Here is a 16,454-nt window from a genome sequence, read left to right on the forward strand (position 1 = left end):
GTGGTGGAACCTCTGCCTTTGGCTCAGGGTGTGATTCTGGAGTTCCAGAATCGAGTCCCCCATCGGGCTCCCCGCATGGAGCCTGCTTCTCCCTCTGCCTGTGTCTCTGCCTCTCTCTCTCAGTCTGTGTCTCTCATGAATAAATAAATAAAATCTTTTTAAAAAATCATGTGTGATATTTAGTAACATATTTTTCTTAAATGTTTCTTCCCTCCATTAATGGGAAAAGTATCTCATAACCAACTGAGACACAATTATTAATCTATTAAGCACTTCATAGACCCAGAGTTATAGAAAACATTTCTGCTCCAGCAAATGCAACCAGACATACTGTTTCTGCACAGGATCACATGATTTGTAGACATTCAACCAACATTTATTACAAGCATGGAGGTGTTATGAGTGCACATATAGAGATCTGAAAATGATGTCTATTGTTCCTGGAACAGAGTCTGAACAGCAGCCTGACTCCAGAATTACAGTCCTTAAGCAAATTAATAATTAGATTTCTTTGCAGAAAGTGTTGAATTTCTATATAGTACACCTGAAAATAATATAACACTGTATGTTAACTAACTGGAAGTAATAAAAAAATCTTTTTTTTTTTTAAATCTTAAAAGTCACTTTTCACAAACCAAATAGATGAAACCACAGCAAACACTGTTAGTATTGTCCTAAGGCAAAGCTATGAGGGATGGCTGTAGGTCTAGGACTGCCATCTTTCTTTCCTAGTTCAGCTTCTACCTCAGGATGTATTCCATCTTCATGCCAGCCTTTGGCATGGACCAATTTCAGACATAGAAATCCTCCTTTATCCAATATGTTCCCTTACCTGGACTCCTGATACCACCCCTGCCCTTACAGATTCTACCACTCAGATGAACCTAGAGAAAATTTACCAACTTAGTCCTGCTGCACACATGGTGGGCTTGGTGTGACAGGCACAGCAGGCAGTATGCATGCAAGAGGGGCAGCTGGGCCTTGAGATGTATGTTTATGACTCTGGGAGCTCCCCTCCCCTCACAACTGCAATTATCATTTCACTTGAAGCAGCATTGGCACTGACAGGTTTGGGAGCTGAGAATATTTTTGAAAACTTTTTTCTCAGTTGCCAATTACCAAGAATAACTACAAGTTTCTAGCAAGCACCTCTTAAGATACTCTTGGCATGTGCGACAAGGAAACAAAGCCTGGGGGAAATACGAAGCAGTGGCAGGAACCATGAGCACAGGACAGAGGGCCCTGGAGAGGAGAGTGAATCTGAGTGAGCCAAAGAGCCCAGGGGAAAGGGCTAGGGTGACAACGTTGAGATAGAAAAGCAAAGATTTTCAAAGAATAAACACATGGCCTCTCAGGAGGAGAGAAGCACATAGAGTCTAACTTGGAACTCACTATTTGTCTGAGAAAAGACATTTTCCCGTTGCTATCCTGATCCAGGCCTCTTTCTTATTATCTGGGGAAAAAAAAACAGATTTATAAATATGCCTTTTATGGTATCAACAAGTCCTTCTACTATGGGGTTCTACTGAGTCCCATCAAAACAAATATGCTGAACTCTTGACTTCTAGTACCTGAGAATGTGCCTGTCTTAGGAAATAAGGGGATTACAAATGGAAATAGTTAAGATGATGTTATATGGAGTAGAGTGGCCCCTAATCCCACACAACCGGTGTCTTTACAAAAAGGGTTATCTTGGAGGACAACTAATTTGATTGCCCATAAGCCAAGAATGCAGAGCTGGGAGATTGGGCTGGAGTAGACTCTCCCCAGGGACGACTGGAAGGATACTTGGCCCTGAGGACCCCCTTATCTTGTACTGTAGCCTCCAGATCTCCAAACAATAAATTTCCATTGCCTCATCCAATCAGTTCATGGTATTCTTATGGAAACCACAGCAAACTAATACACCTTCCTTTCCCCCCCTGCCTCTCCACAGGCAGAAGGACCTTGAATTACAGAAAAGCCTGCCCTTCCATGTCCTTTGTCACAGGAGGGATTCGAAGACAAACAGCTCTGATCTGAAGGTCATAACATAGTTTCTCATCCCCTGTCTCTAGAGACATGCACTCCCAGAAACATCCCAAATCCTGCTACAGTATCAGTGATGTGCCTGTACCAAATCTTCCTACAAAACCCATGCAGAGCAGCCGCCTGTTATGTCCCCAACAGCCAGAGCTTCAGCTCACTCTCAGAAATGCGTCCTGGAGACTAAGCAACTTACTTAATAAAAATAGTGCAGTGAGTAGAGCATAAGTGATGATTTTTCAGAATCCTCCGCCCTCTGTCCCAGGATATCCTAAATGTGAAACTAGCACTGAGGACATTTAGCTTCACATCACTTCCAAATTATAATGAGCCTGGGAATCATCTGGCAATTTCCTGAAAGAGATTCTTTGGGATATTCCATTCTAATAATTGGCTTCCAATCAACCGGCATCTGAGAGCTGACTGGGCTCCTCCAGGAGCCTGAATGTCTGTGGGCACACCATCTCTCCCCAGCTCACTGCAACAATCAAACCATGTCTCCTACTTCTCCCTGGAAGAAGCTCACCACATATCTAGTGCACCAACATTTCCTCATAACCCTTGCCTCTGAGTAGATGCACTCAGGAAGTCCCACCATCAACTGTGGGTAGAAGTTCTGCTCTGATGTGGTGCCTGAGACTCAGGATGTACCTTGCGTGAACAGACACAATCAGAGAAACCCACACTGAATGACATTCTGCAAAACAATGACAGCAGTCTTCAACACTTTTCCTGTCACTGAGGACAAAGAAAAAGCAAGAAGGGCAACTGATCTGATTAAAGAAACTAAGGGATGGGGATGCCTGGGTGGCTCAGTGGTTGAGAGTCTGCCTTTGACTCAGGGCGTGATCCCGGGATCCAGAATTGAGTCCCATATCTGGTTCCTTGCAGGAAGCCTGCTTCTCCCTCTGCCTGTGTCTCTGCCTCTGTGTGTGTATGTATGTGTGTGTGTGTGTGTGTCATGAATAAATAAATAAAATCTTTTTTAAAAAAAGGAACTAAGGGATGAAGACAATAAAATCAATCCCTGACATGACTGGATCCTAGGTTTCTGAAAGCACACAAAAATGACATCATTGTATCACTGTGGGAAATCTATATATGGATAGTTCTAGCCATAAGAGCTACTCCATCACCCTCCAACTCCTTAATTTACTTATCCCTCTACCTTGCGTGAACATTTCTAACACCATAACCACCTCCATCCCTCACCCACCAGGGATAGCTTCCCTCTGTCTACTCTCTTCCCCATGCCATTATTGGAACCTCAGCCAAAAACTGCTTCTGCAGTCCTCCAGATATATATTTTCCCCATTCTAGTGAACTCAGTCCAACTCCAAACACTTCTCACACCTTCATCAAAAACCCAGCCTTCACATATTCAGTGCCATCAACTCCATGTGTCCCCTGTTCACCCTCCTACATCTGCTCTTTTCCTCTGGGTTCCTTAGTCTACTCAAGCCCACTACCCTCCACTACTGATTTCATCACATACAATCATCTTATCTCCACAACCATAAGCCTCCTGTAAGACTAATTCTCATCCCATGTCAGGCTCTATAATGGATTTTAACTATCCGCAGGACATTCATATACCAAAATACCCTGTAGTAGAGTTTTAAGTTTCCTGTTTTATGTTGCCTTGACCAGTTTGGAGTTCCAGGCTAGGGGAAAATAGGCTCTCCTTCTTGAGCAACTGATCAAATCCATACACTACCACTCTCCTCATGGACTCTCCTGCTTCCTGCCACCATGCACCAGCTCTAATTGTTCTGGGGCCAATGACCACTGGATGAGGAACCATCCCTATGCCCTGGCACTTAAGGAATTATCCAAAATAGACAATGCTTAGGGAGTTTTGAAATCCAGCTAACCCCACTCCCTCTGTAATATATGTAAGTTGCCCTTCCACCTCCAGGCTTCTGTTAACCTACACAAGAAGGGGAATTGTGTGGCCTGCCTGTTCTTTAGTGTGAAGCTGCTAGTAATATGGTTCTGCCTTTCATCTGTCATTGTGTTGTGTCCAACCATCAAAAGAATCTTTCAGACTTGAAGGCAATGGGACTGTGACATCTGTCACCCCATTGATGGCCAGGCTAGATTCCACTAATCTGGCTGCCTAGGTGATGTCCCCTTCCTCCCTCCTAGCTCCGTGTTCATCCTTTCCAAAGATATACATTCAGCAAAGAAGACAACCTTCCTTGATAAAGGAGGATCCTTCTATGGCCAAGAGTATGCAAGTAGCTGTGCTCCCCTGCTGGAACCTTAAGATAAGCTCTCAAGCCCATTTGTAGGAGACTGTTGGGGGTTAGGGGTCAAGGTTCTCAGACTTCTGCTACATCCAACTAAGGTGCTGCATGTGTAGTCTCCTTTCTTATGAAATGAAATGACAAATAAAATAAAATAAAATGAATTAAAGTAAAAATAAAATCAAGAAAAGAATGAAATCAATCTTATAAAAGACATACTCCTCATCCCACTATGCTCTGTAACCTACTGTGGACATGGACTCTCCTGTGCCTCCTACACAACCCTACCCCTCACACACTCAAGCACACTCTCTCTTCTCTGTTGTCTCTTTTGATTTCTTGACCCCTGTACCCCTTGTCCCCACAGAGCCCAGGATGTGTTACACCCTCAATTTACTTGCATACCTTGCCCACTTGTGCATAGGCCACACAGTGCCATTAAAATATGACCTACACTTTACCCTCTGTGCAGTTTCACCTCCTCACTCTCTCACACCCACACCCCATGCTCTCTGCACCCCCTTCTGCTATACTCCCTTTCCTAGTGCTCTATTTCCCATCCAACTCAGTCAGAACCCATAGACTCAAAGTTTCTCACTTCTTCAAGTGGCAAAGCCTCATTCATTTGGGGGATATAAATAATAGTGAAAGGGAATAAAGGGGAAAGGAGAAAAAATAAGTGGGAAATATCAGAAAAGGAGACAGAACATGGAAGACTCCTAACTCTGGGAAACGAACTAGGGGTGATGGAAGGGGAGGAGGGCGGGGGGTGGGGGTGACTGGATGGCGGGCACTGAGGGGGGCACTTGACAGGATGAGCACTGAGTGTTATTCTGTATGTTGGCAAATTGAATAGCAATAAAAAATAAATTTATTATTTAAAAAAGTAATAAACATAATATTAACCCTAAAAAATAATAATAATTGTTATACCTATTATCAGGAAAATAAAACTTTGTGTTTTTTTAATTGAGATATAATTGACATATAACATTATCAGAGTTGATACATCTAATATTGTAATATGGTTACCACTATACTGTATATATTTTATATAAAATATGTATGTTATATATAACAAATATATCTCTTCTTTATTCACTCATCTGTTGACAGATGCCTAAGTTATTTCCATATCTTGGTTAGTGTGTATAATTATGCAATAAACACCAACTATAAATATCTCTTACAAAAAAAAAAGTGGCAAAACCCAGAGCATTTTTTCAATATTGTATACTTTAAATGTTGCCATTGTGGCTGGGCAATTAGGATCCTTTTGTCTTGTTTCCCAGATTTGGAGATATGCACAAAACTTTCACAAACACGTTCCTGAGACACATATCCATGTGGTGACTGTATGAGTGACTATGGGAAAGTGAGTGGGACAGTGTCATCTGTGTGGGTATGTGCACTGTGAGTGTATCAGAATGTAGATGTCTGCATGTGGTGAGTGTGTGTGTGTGTGATTGAGAGAGTATGAGGTGACTTAAGTACATATTTCAGTGTGTTTGAGTCTCTATGTATGCATAACTACTGTTTGTGCATTTGTGTGAAGAAATGTTGTCAGTCATGGATCTCTTGTAGAATGTGACAACTAAGATGCAGCTAGAGAAGAATTTGCCTTCCCCAAAGGTATAACTGCAGATCAAGAAGGGAGGTAATTCAGTTAGTACAAAATTATGAAGATATATGCAATGATACAGAAGATCAGTTAGCTGTTTCCTTATTTCTTTAAAGATTTTATAAATTTATTTTGGAGAGTGTACTCAAGCAGGAGGAGGGGAAGAGGGAGAAAAAGAGACTCCCTGCTCAGCAAGGGCTCAATCCCAGGACTCCAGGATCATGACCTGAGCCAAAGACAGATGCTTAACAGACTGAGCCACCCAGGTGCCCCAATTAGCTGTTGCTTTAAATCTATCCCTACCCACACTGCTTCTTCCAAAGGTGAGGTCTATTCACACTCATACGTTGCCAAGTGTCCTATAAATGCTATACTATAGGTAGATGTCCAGATACGTATGTATGTTTTGTTGTGAGAGAGTCCTGGGCAGACCCCAGAAGGTGAACAATCTAGAGAAGAAATAACCCCCCACAAAGGGAAATCTGGCCTTTGCTCTTTGATACTGGGAGATGATCTCTAGATCTTTCCAAGGCCATGCCTGATAGGAATGTTTTTGTTTGCTTGGAGGCTTGGTCACCAGACTGTCTAATAATGAGCTTTAGGATGAGTCTTTGGGCCCCAAGTATCATCATGGCGGCCTCTGAGAGGGCTGGAGACAAAAGGTATCAGCTCACCTGGGGACAGAAGGAAGACTAATAAGGTCAGCCATCCAGAAGGTAAGTGGCAAAGTGGCAGAGTTGTAGTAAAAAAGCCAGGCACGAAGGCTCGGGTGAGTCTTCTTGCCTTGGCAACACTCGGTGAGTGTTATCCCATATCAGCCCCAGACAGTAACACCCCATAACTCCATAGAGAGAGGACAACTAGAAGATCTACAGTGGGTTCTTTTCCTGAAATATAACCCCATGCAACATGCATGCATCTGATCCATGTCTGTTGTTAATCTATATCCTTTTCTGAAAAACAAACTAACAAAACCCACAACAATGAGTAGAAGAGCTATGAGTGAGTTCTGTGAGTACATTTAGAGAACTATTGAAATTGAGTGAGGTTTTGGGACACTCTCAACTTCCTGCTGGTGTCAACAATGAGTGTGGTCTTCTGTGGACCAGGGTCCCTCTAGTGTCTCAGTTGGAATAAAACTATCACAGGGGGAACAGATGGGCAGAGGTAGACCAAATGGTAGATTTATGTTTCAAAAAACTCAAAGAATCTATTCTGGTTCTTAAATTTTATATATCTTCATTAATTACATAATCAACAGTTGCTTCTTAAGGAAATTTCAGCATAAAGTAATTCTAGAGTACTCTGCTAACCATTCAATACAATTGAAACTAAGAAAAGAGTTTGGGTTCTCTGATACTTCAAAGAATGATAGAGGGCAGCCCCGGTGGGGCAGCAGTTTAGCACTGCCTGCAGCCCGGGGTGTGATCCTGGAGACCCGGGATCGAGTCCCGCGTCAGACTCCCTGCGTGGAGCCTGCTTTTCCCTCTGTCTATGTCTCTGCCTCTCTCTCGCTCTCTCTCCCTCTCTGTCTCTATGAATAAACAAATAAAATCTTTAAAAAAAAGAAAAGAATGATAGACTCTGTTAATCCATTTGATCCTGGTGCTTTTATTTATGATAGACATTTCCCCAACACCTATTTCTATGGATTGTTTATTTGTTTGTTTAGACCCACTACCACCGCTAGGATCAATATTGGTATTTTCCTAGAAATTTTCTGTATCATCATTTCTAAATCAATCTGCATTTACTTCTAATGAATGAGTCCAATGATTTCTAAGGTTAATGACTGAAGTCAAGTTTTTGTTTTTACTCTTACCCCATTAGAAATTTTTTCAATGTGGATGGAACTGGAGGGTATTATACTGAGTGAAATAAGTTAATCAGAGAAGGACAAACATTATATGGTCTCATTCAGTTGGGGAATATAAAATATAGTGAAAGGGAATAAAAGGGAAAGGAGAAAAAATGAGTGGGAAATATCAGAAAGAGAGACAGAACATGAGAGACTCCTAACTCTGGGAAACGAACAAGTGGTGGTGGAAAGGGAGGTGAGTGGGGGATGGGGGTGACTAGGTGACGGGCACTGAGGGGGGCACTTGACAGGATGAGCACTGAGTGTTATTCTATATGTTGGCAAATTTAACTCCAATTAAAAAAAAGAATTTTTTTCAGTTACTTTGTCTGATATCACTTATCTTCAACACTTCAATAATGGTGCAGCTTAACACCCTTCATTAAGAATGAATTAGATATTCTCAATGGGGAAACACTAGGAGCCTCTCCCCTAAGATCAGGAACAAGACAGGGATGTCCACTCTCACCACTGCTATTCAACATAGTACTGGAAGTCCTAGCCTCAGCAATCAGACAACAAAGAGAAATAAAAGGCATTCAAATTGGCAAAGAAGAAGTCAAACTCTCCCTCTTTGCAGATGACATGATACTATACATAGAAAACCCAAAAGACTCCACCCCAAGATTGCTAGAACTCATACAGCAATTTGGCAGTGTGGCAGGATACAAAACCAATGCCCAGAAGTCAGTGGCATTTCTATACACTAACAATGAGACTGAAGAAAGAGAAATTAAGGAGTCAATCCCATTTACAATTGCACCCAAAAGCATAAGATACCTAGGAATAAACCTAACCAAAGAGGTAAAGGATCTATACCTTACAAACTCCAGAACACTTCTGAAATAAATGGAGGAAGACACAAAGAGATGGAAAAATATTCCATGCTCATGGATTGGCAGAATTAATATTGTGAAAATGTCAATGTTACCCAGGGCAATTTACACGTTTAATGCAATCCCTATCAAATACCATGGACTTTCTTCAGAGAGTTGGAACAAATTATTTTAAGATTTGTGTGGAATCAGAAAACACCACGAATAGCCAGGGGAATTTTAAAAAATAAAACCATAGCTGGGGGCATCACAATGCCAGATTTCAGGTTGTACTACAAAGCTGTGGTCATCAAGACAGTGTGGTACTGGCACAAAAACAGACACATAGATCAATGGAACAGAACAGAGAATCCAGAAGTGGACCCTCAACTTTATGGTCAACTAATATTCGACAAAGGAGGAAAGACTATCCACTGGAAAAAGGACAGTCTCTTCAATAAATGGTGCTGGGAAAATTGGACAGCCACATGCAGAAGAATGAAACTGGACCATTCTCTTGCACCATACACAAAGATAAACTCAAAATGGATGAAAGATCTTAATGTGAGACAAGATTCCATCAAAATCCTAGAGGAGAACACAGGCAACACCCTTTTTGAACTTGGCCACAGTAACTTCTTGTAAGATACATCCATGAAGGCAAGAGAAACAAAAGCAAAATGAACTATTGGGACTTCATCAAGATAAGAAGCCTTTGCACAGCAAAAGATACAGTCAACAAAACTAAAAGACAACCTACAGAATGGGAAAAGATATTTGCAAATGACGTATCAGATAAAGGGCTAGTTTCCAAGATCTATAAAGAACTTATTAAACTCAACACCCAAGAAACTAATAATCCAATCATGAAATGGGCAAAAGACATGAACAGAAATCTCACAGAGGAAGACATAGACATGGCCAACACGCACATGAGAAAATGCTCCGCATCACTGGCCATTAGGGAAATACAAATCAAAACCACAATGAGATACCACCTCACACCAGTGAGAATGGGGAAAATTAACAAGGCAGGAAACCACAAATGGAGAGGATGTGGAGAAAGGGGAACCCTCTTGCACTGTTGGTGGGAATGTGAACTGGTACAGCCACTCTGGAAAACTGTGTGGAGGTTCCTCATAGGGTTAGAAATAGATCTGCCCTACGACCCAGCAATTGCACTGTTGGGGATTTACCCCAATGATTCAGATGCAATGAAACGCCAGGACACCTGCACTCCGATGTTTATAGCAGCAATGTCCACAATAGGCAAACTGTGGAAGGAGCCTCGGTGTCCATCGAAAGATGAATGGATAAAGAAGATGTGGTCTATGTATACAATGGAATATTCCTCAGCCATTAGAAATGACAAATACCCACCATTTGCTTCAACGTGGATGGAACTGGAGGGTATTATGCTGAGTGAAATAAGTCAATCGGAGAAGGACAAACATTATATGGTCTCATTCATTTGGGGAATATAAATAATAGTGAAAGGGGCGGAGCTGCACCGCTCCGGCCGGAGGCCGTGCCCAGGCCGGGCTGTCGCTTCGGAGACGCCGCCCCACTGCAGCTGAAGGTCAGCGTTGGTCAGAGGGAGCTGAGCCGCCACGTGTGTGGCGAGCAGCACTCGCGGGAGGTCTTCGAGAAAACCGAGCAACTCCTTTTCGAGGGGCCCAGGCCTACAGGGCCCACTTTGGGAGGACGGCTGTGCCATTGTTGACCTGCCGGAGTCCCCAAAGCCCGGCCCCACAGAGGCCCTTCGGGCAGCCCGTGGGCAGATGCTGAGTGGACCAGATGGCCGACTGACCAGGAGCCAAGCCCAGGCCTCTGAAGCTGACCCCTCCGGGACAGTGACCAGAGCCTCCTCCTCGTGCGTGCGAGCCGTGGACGGGAAGGCAGCGTGTGGCCAGTGTGAGCGTGCCCTCTGTGGGCGGTGTGTGCACGTCTGCTCCAGTTGCAGGAGCGTGGCCTGCGCCCTGTGTGCCCTCGTGGACTGTGGCGACGTTCACGAGTCGGTGCTCTGTGCCAGCTGCGCCCTGTTCGAGGCCTGAGGGCTGGCCTTCCCGGACGGACTACACTGGGGTCGATGCCGTAGAACTGTGGGGGGTGGGGGTCTGTTTTATATTTTGTACCGAGGGCAGAAGTGAATAAACTCTTTATATTTGGGGGAAAATAGTGAAAGAGAATAAAGGGGAAAGGAGAAAAAATGAGTGGGAAATATCAGAAAGGGAGACAGAACATGAGAGACTCCTAACTCTGGGAAACGAACTAGGGGTGGTAGAAAGGGAGGTGGGGGGGGGCATGCAACTGGGTGACGGATACTGAGGGGAGTACTTGATGGGATGAGCACTGGGTGTTACTCTATATGTTGGCAAATTGAACACCAATAAAAAAAATAAAGAGACGGTACAGTAAAAAAAATATATATATATATGTAAAAAATATAAAAAATCTAGTATAAAAACAAAGAAAAAAGTGTTAGTGAGACTGTAGAGAAATTGAAACACTTGTGCATTGCTGGTGGGAAGGTAAAATGGTACAGCTACTGTAGAAAATAGTATGGCAGCTTCTCAGAAAATTCACCATAACTTTAACATAATCCAGTAGTTTCTTTTCTGGGCATATACCCAGAAGGATGGAAAGCAGAAATTCAGCCATATTTACAGCAATGCTCATAGCACCATTACTTATAATAGTCAAAACATGAAAACACCACAAATGTCCATTGATGACTAATGAACAAAATATGATATATCTAGACCCGTATAGACAATGGAACATTATTCGGCCTTATGAAAGAATGAAATTTTCAACTGGCTACTACCTGGATGAACCTGGGAGTCATTATGCTTGGTCAAAGGAGTGAGACACAAAAGGACAAATATTGTATGACTTTAAGTAAACGAAGTATCTTCAGAGGTCAAATACATAGAGACAAGTAAAATCATACTTGTCAGGCATTAGGGGAGAAGAAATGGAACATATTGTTTATGGGGTACAGAGTTTTAGGTTGAGATAATGAAAAAGTTCTAAAAATGGATGGTGATGATGGTTGCACAGTAATGAGAATGTACTCAACATGAATGAACTGTACATTTAAAATGGCAAAAACAGTAAATTTCATTTATGTACATTTTGCCATGATAAAAAAAGGCACTACCAAACCACAATAATATACTACTGTACACCCACTATTATTAGTATTATAAGAAGAAGAACCTTAAAAGCAACACATGTTGGTGATGATGTGGAGAAACTAGAACCCTCATATGTTACTAGTAGGGATGGAAACTGGTACAACCACTATAGAAAACACTGTGGCAGTTACTCTGTAAACCACCAACCCACCCAAACCCAACACACATGTCTGACTGACTCTCTCTCTCTCTCTCTGTCTCAGAACCTAATGTGTTGGAGTCTGTCTCCTCATATAGACTGGCAGCAGCGTTGCCTCTGACTAAACTCTGTTCCAAGTCTCATTCAACGCAGTCCCCCACCTATCTCTGAGGACCACATTAACAGAGGGAGTTGGGGGATAGAGAAGGTAAGGCCTGGGATGCTTCTTCCTTCTTCATTGCATCTCTTGAAGGGCAAGGCTAAACTAGGACTCCTGGGCATGTCTGAAGAGCCCAAGCTTCTTTTCCAAAACACCCCTCCTCACTCCACCTAGGAAACTGCTCTCAATAAAAAGGGGATGGAGGTGGGCTTGTATATCTCAGTCCTTGTATACCACGTACTCATGATCTCCCTACCACCCCACCAGCTCACTGAGATTATGGATCTTCTTACCTAAGGCTGCAACTTTCAATATTTTACAATTCTATTTGTCATATGTACCATAATAAAACCAGATAAGGGGAGTCTCAATGGTGCCATACATGTCACAAAAGAGCTTAATCAGCAGTTTGTTTCTTGGCAGTGTCTGTGAAGAACAGGCCCTTACCATGGGCATCTAAGTGAGTGACCCACACAAGTCTTTCTGCCCTTCAACTAGTCTACACTGTTCACAGACAACACAGCAATGGAAGGGGATTTGGGTGGAAAGGTCCTTAACTGCCAGTCCATAGCTTTCCAAATGGCATGCCAAAGATCTAGATCCCTGGGAGCAGCCCAGGTTTCTGAGATGTGACTAATGAAGGAAGAACCCACCTCTGATTTGGTTCTGCAGAGCTGGCCCTGAAACTAACCAGACCCAGTGGCCGAGAGGACACCATTAGGTTTCAGTTGACCTAAACCATCAGTGATCAGGACCATGCACTTGGGGCACTCTCAGAAGATTGAGGGTTTCTAGTGCCATTGGCTTTGGCTATTGTATGGAGCTTAAAATTTCCTTTGAAAGGATACATACTACTTATTCCTGTCAACCTGAAATGCTAGTGGAAAGAGTCTGCCTTCATTCTTGAAAATGCACTTTTCATTGGACACAACATTTTGGGGGTCCTTCCTACCCTATTTCAAGTGAATCTATGTTGACTCATTCCAAAATTGGAATATCAAGCCATGGAGTGACAATATATCTAAAGGAAAGTTTGAGGAGCACTCACTACATGCTAATCACTACTTTCAAAGAATGTATTTAGTTAGTTTACTTTAGGTTTTTAAAAATATTTTTTTTTTATTTATTCATTCGAGACACACAGAGAGAGAGGTAGAGACATAGGCAGAGGGAGAAGTAGGCTCCCTGTGGGGAGCCTGATGCAGGACTCAATACCAGCACCCTGGGATCATAACCTGAGCCAAAGGCTCAACCACTGAGCCACCCAGGTGCCCCAGTTTCCTTTAGATTTTAATCACTGCTATTTTATAAAAGTGCAATTGTTATTTGACTCACAGTGGCCCAAATTGCATACAACAACTGGGGCTTCCAAGTGGAGGCTACCTCTCTTTGCCAGAGGTTCCAACATAGACTCATTCCTCACAGACTAGTGCCATCCTCCCACATGACAGAAGCCCAGTAAGTGCTGAGCCCTCTTTTAAGTGATGGGAAGCCAAAGAGACAAGAGTTTTTCCTTCATTGCCCATAGGTTTCCAATGAGATGTGACTGGCAAACAGGACCTGAATTGGGGCAGGTTATATCACCCACCTCTACTGCAGAAAGAGTAGTAGACAGTACCTCTACTGTCTCTACATGAGACAGGGCCACAGGGCCTGAGGCCTCTAATTTGCCAACAGTGAGAATATCATGTATATTCTGAAACTTGTTATGACAGAGGTTGACCTAAATCCTTATCCCCACCCCTCCAGCCCCACTGGTGGCAAATGAGAGGCCTTGTATCCCAGTAGCACTTCTCTACTTGCAGCTCATTCAGATTGGGAAACTCCCCCTCTGGATCTGGGATGGAGAAGCACAAGCCTATAGCACAACAATGCCTATTACATTCTGATGTAGAAACAACTGGTATTGAACTTACCCAAACAGTAGTGCTATGATCTGTTTGTGTCCCCTCAAAATTCATCTGTTGAAACTTAACCCCCAAGGTGATGGCATTGGGGGTGGGGCCTTTGGGAAGTGACTGGGAAGCTCTGCCCTCATGAATGGGATTGGGGGCCTTTAAAAAGAGGCCAGAGGGCAGCCCCGGTGGCGCAGCGGTTTGGCACAGCCTGGGGTGTGATCCTGGAGACCTGGGATTGAGTCCCACATCGGGCTCTCTGCATGGAGACTGCTTCTCCCTTTGTCTGTGTCTCTGCCTCTTTCTCTGTGTGTCTATGAATAAATAAATAAAAACTTTTAAAAAAATAAAAATAAAAATAAAAAGAGGCCAGAGAGCTCTTTTGACCCTTCATTTTGTGAAGATACCAGAAGGCTGCAACCCACATGAAGGCCCTCAAAGCCACAGTGGTACCCTAATCTCAGATTTTCATACTCCAAAACTGTGAGATATGAACTCAGGTAAAAACTAGACAGACTGGAATTTTCTTTTTTTTTTATATACAAATTTATTTTTTATTGGTGTTCAATTTGCCAACATATAGAATAACACCCAGTGCTCATCCCATCAAGTGCCCCCCTCTTATACTGCTCCACACAGACTGAGAGGGGACCCAAGGACCACACCAACATAAATTCCCTCTGCTACCATGGCAACTCACAAAGGCTAGAGGTTGTACAGATCAATCTCTAACCCATCTTCAATGCCAAAATTGTCAAGAAATGTAAAGGCTGTAAAATGTTACCCATTTGCAAACCAGTAAGTTAGTCTGCCAGTTGCATGGATGCTGGGAGAAGACATGAAACTCCAGAGACGAAAACAAAAGACAGTATTATTCACACATACAGGCAGCAAGAACTTCCTGTTCACATTTCTTGCCTTTCCTTCCACACATAATACCAGGTATTCTAAATGGAGAGAAATTTTTTATCTTATCAGAAAGATATGGGGGATGCCTGGGTGGCTTAGTGGTTAAGCGTCTGCCTTCAGCTCAGGGTGTGATCCTGGAGTTCCAGGATCAAGTCCCACATTGGGCTCCCTGCATGAAGCCTGCTTCTCCCTCTGCCTCTGTCTCTGCCTCTCTTTTTCTCTCTCTGTGTGTCTCTCATGAATAAATAAGTAAAATCTTAAAAAAAAAAAAGAAAGATATGGATTTCACCATCCACACACGCAACAAATCAATTCTGGATGCATTGACAGTCTAAATTTTAAAGCTATATAAAGGTTAAAAAACAATGAAGGAGAATATCGCCATAGTCTTACTATAGGAGAGTATCTCTTTTCTTTTTTTTTTTTTTTTAGGAGAGTATCTCTTGAAAGAATAATTAACATGCTTTCCATGCCGATAGCACTCTTGCAAAGATGGTGAATGTTCCTAAAACCCACTGGACTTTCTGCAAGAAGTGTGGCAAGCACCAACCCCACAAAGTGACACAGTACAAGAAAGGCAAAGATTCTCTTTATGCCCAAGGAAAGCGGCGTTATGACAGGAAGCAGAGGGGCTACGGTGGGCAGACTAAGCCGATTTTCTGGAAAAAGGCTAAAACTACAAAGAAGATTGTGCTGAGGCTTGAATGTGTTGAGCCCAACTGCAGATCTAAGAGAATGCTAGCTATTAAGAGATGCAAGCAATTTGACCTGGGAGGAGATAAGAGAAGGGGCCAAGTGATCCAGTTCTAAGCGTCAAATTTTGTTATGCAGACAATAAAATCTTGATGTTACATTAAAAAAAAAAGAAAGAATAATAAACATTATCTGTAAAGGGAGAAATACTTCTATGCACATTAACACTTTCTCCTCATCTGAACACACACACGTTTAAGACAGACACAGAAAGAGGATACAAGAGATACTAATAAAGGAAACATGTCCAACACATATACAGAATTCATACAAATCAATAAAGACAAGGTGCCTGGGGGTTCAGTGTCTGCCTTAGGCTTGGGTTATGATCCCAGGGTTCTGAGATGGAGACCCATGTTGGCCTGCCTACTTAGTAGGGAGTCTGCCTCTCCTCTCCCTCTGCTCCTCTTTCCACTAATGTGTGCTCTCTATCTCTCTCTCTCTGTGTCTCTCAAATAAATAAATATATAAGATCTTTTTAAAAATGGGGCAGCCCGGATGGCTCAGCGGTTTAGTGCCGCCTGGGGATCCCTCGGTGGCTCAGTGGTTTAGCACCTGCCTTTGGCCCAGGGTGTGATCCTGGAGTCCCGGGATGGAGTCCAGCATCGAATTCCCTGCATGGAGCCTGCTTCTCCCTATGTGTGTCTCTGTCTCTGTCTCTGTCTCTCTCTCTCTCATGAATAAATAAAATCTTTTTAAAAATGGATAAAATGAACTAACACATACTTCAAAAAGAGGTTGCCCAATGTCTAACAAATATGTGAAAGGAGGTTCAACTTCCATGTTAATCAAAGAAATGAAAATAAAATCACTACTTGATACCATCCCAT

At 42.8% G+C, this 16,454-nt stretch overlaps 1 protein-coding gene and 1 pseudogene across 1 annotated transcript; both read left to right on the forward strand.

Moving 5' to 3' along the window:
* The first annotated feature begins 6,525 nt into the window (after positions 1–6,525).
* Positions 6,526–10,718, forward strand: LOC144310739 (apoptosis regulatory protein Siva pseudogene; annotated as a pseudogene).
* A 4,634-nt stretch (positions 10,719–15,352) lies between these two features.
* On the forward strand, positions 15,353–15,681 carry LOC144280722 (large ribosomal subunit protein eL42-like). Its single transcript, XM_077843056.1, has one exon. The coding sequence runs from the start codon at positions 15,364–15,366 to the stop codon at positions 15,679–15,681; it is 318 nt and encodes a 105-aa protein (XP_077699182.1). The 5' UTR covers positions 15,353–15,363.
* Positions 15,682–16,454: the final 773 nt, after the last annotated feature.

The sequence above is a fragment of the Canis aureus genome, chromosome 1 (assembly GCF_053574225.1).
Source record: "Canis aureus isolate CA01 chromosome 1, VMU_Caureus_v.1.0, whole genome shotgun sequence".
In the NCBI taxonomy this organism is placed as follows: Eukaryota; Metazoa; Chordata; class Mammalia; order Carnivora; family Canidae; genus Canis; species Canis aureus.

Excerpts from the sequence above, each read along its gene's own strand:
- LOC144280722 (XM_077843056.1), top strand. The coding sequence starts at position 15,364 with ATGGTGAATGTTCCTAAAACCCACTGGACTTTCTGCAAGAAGTGTGGC.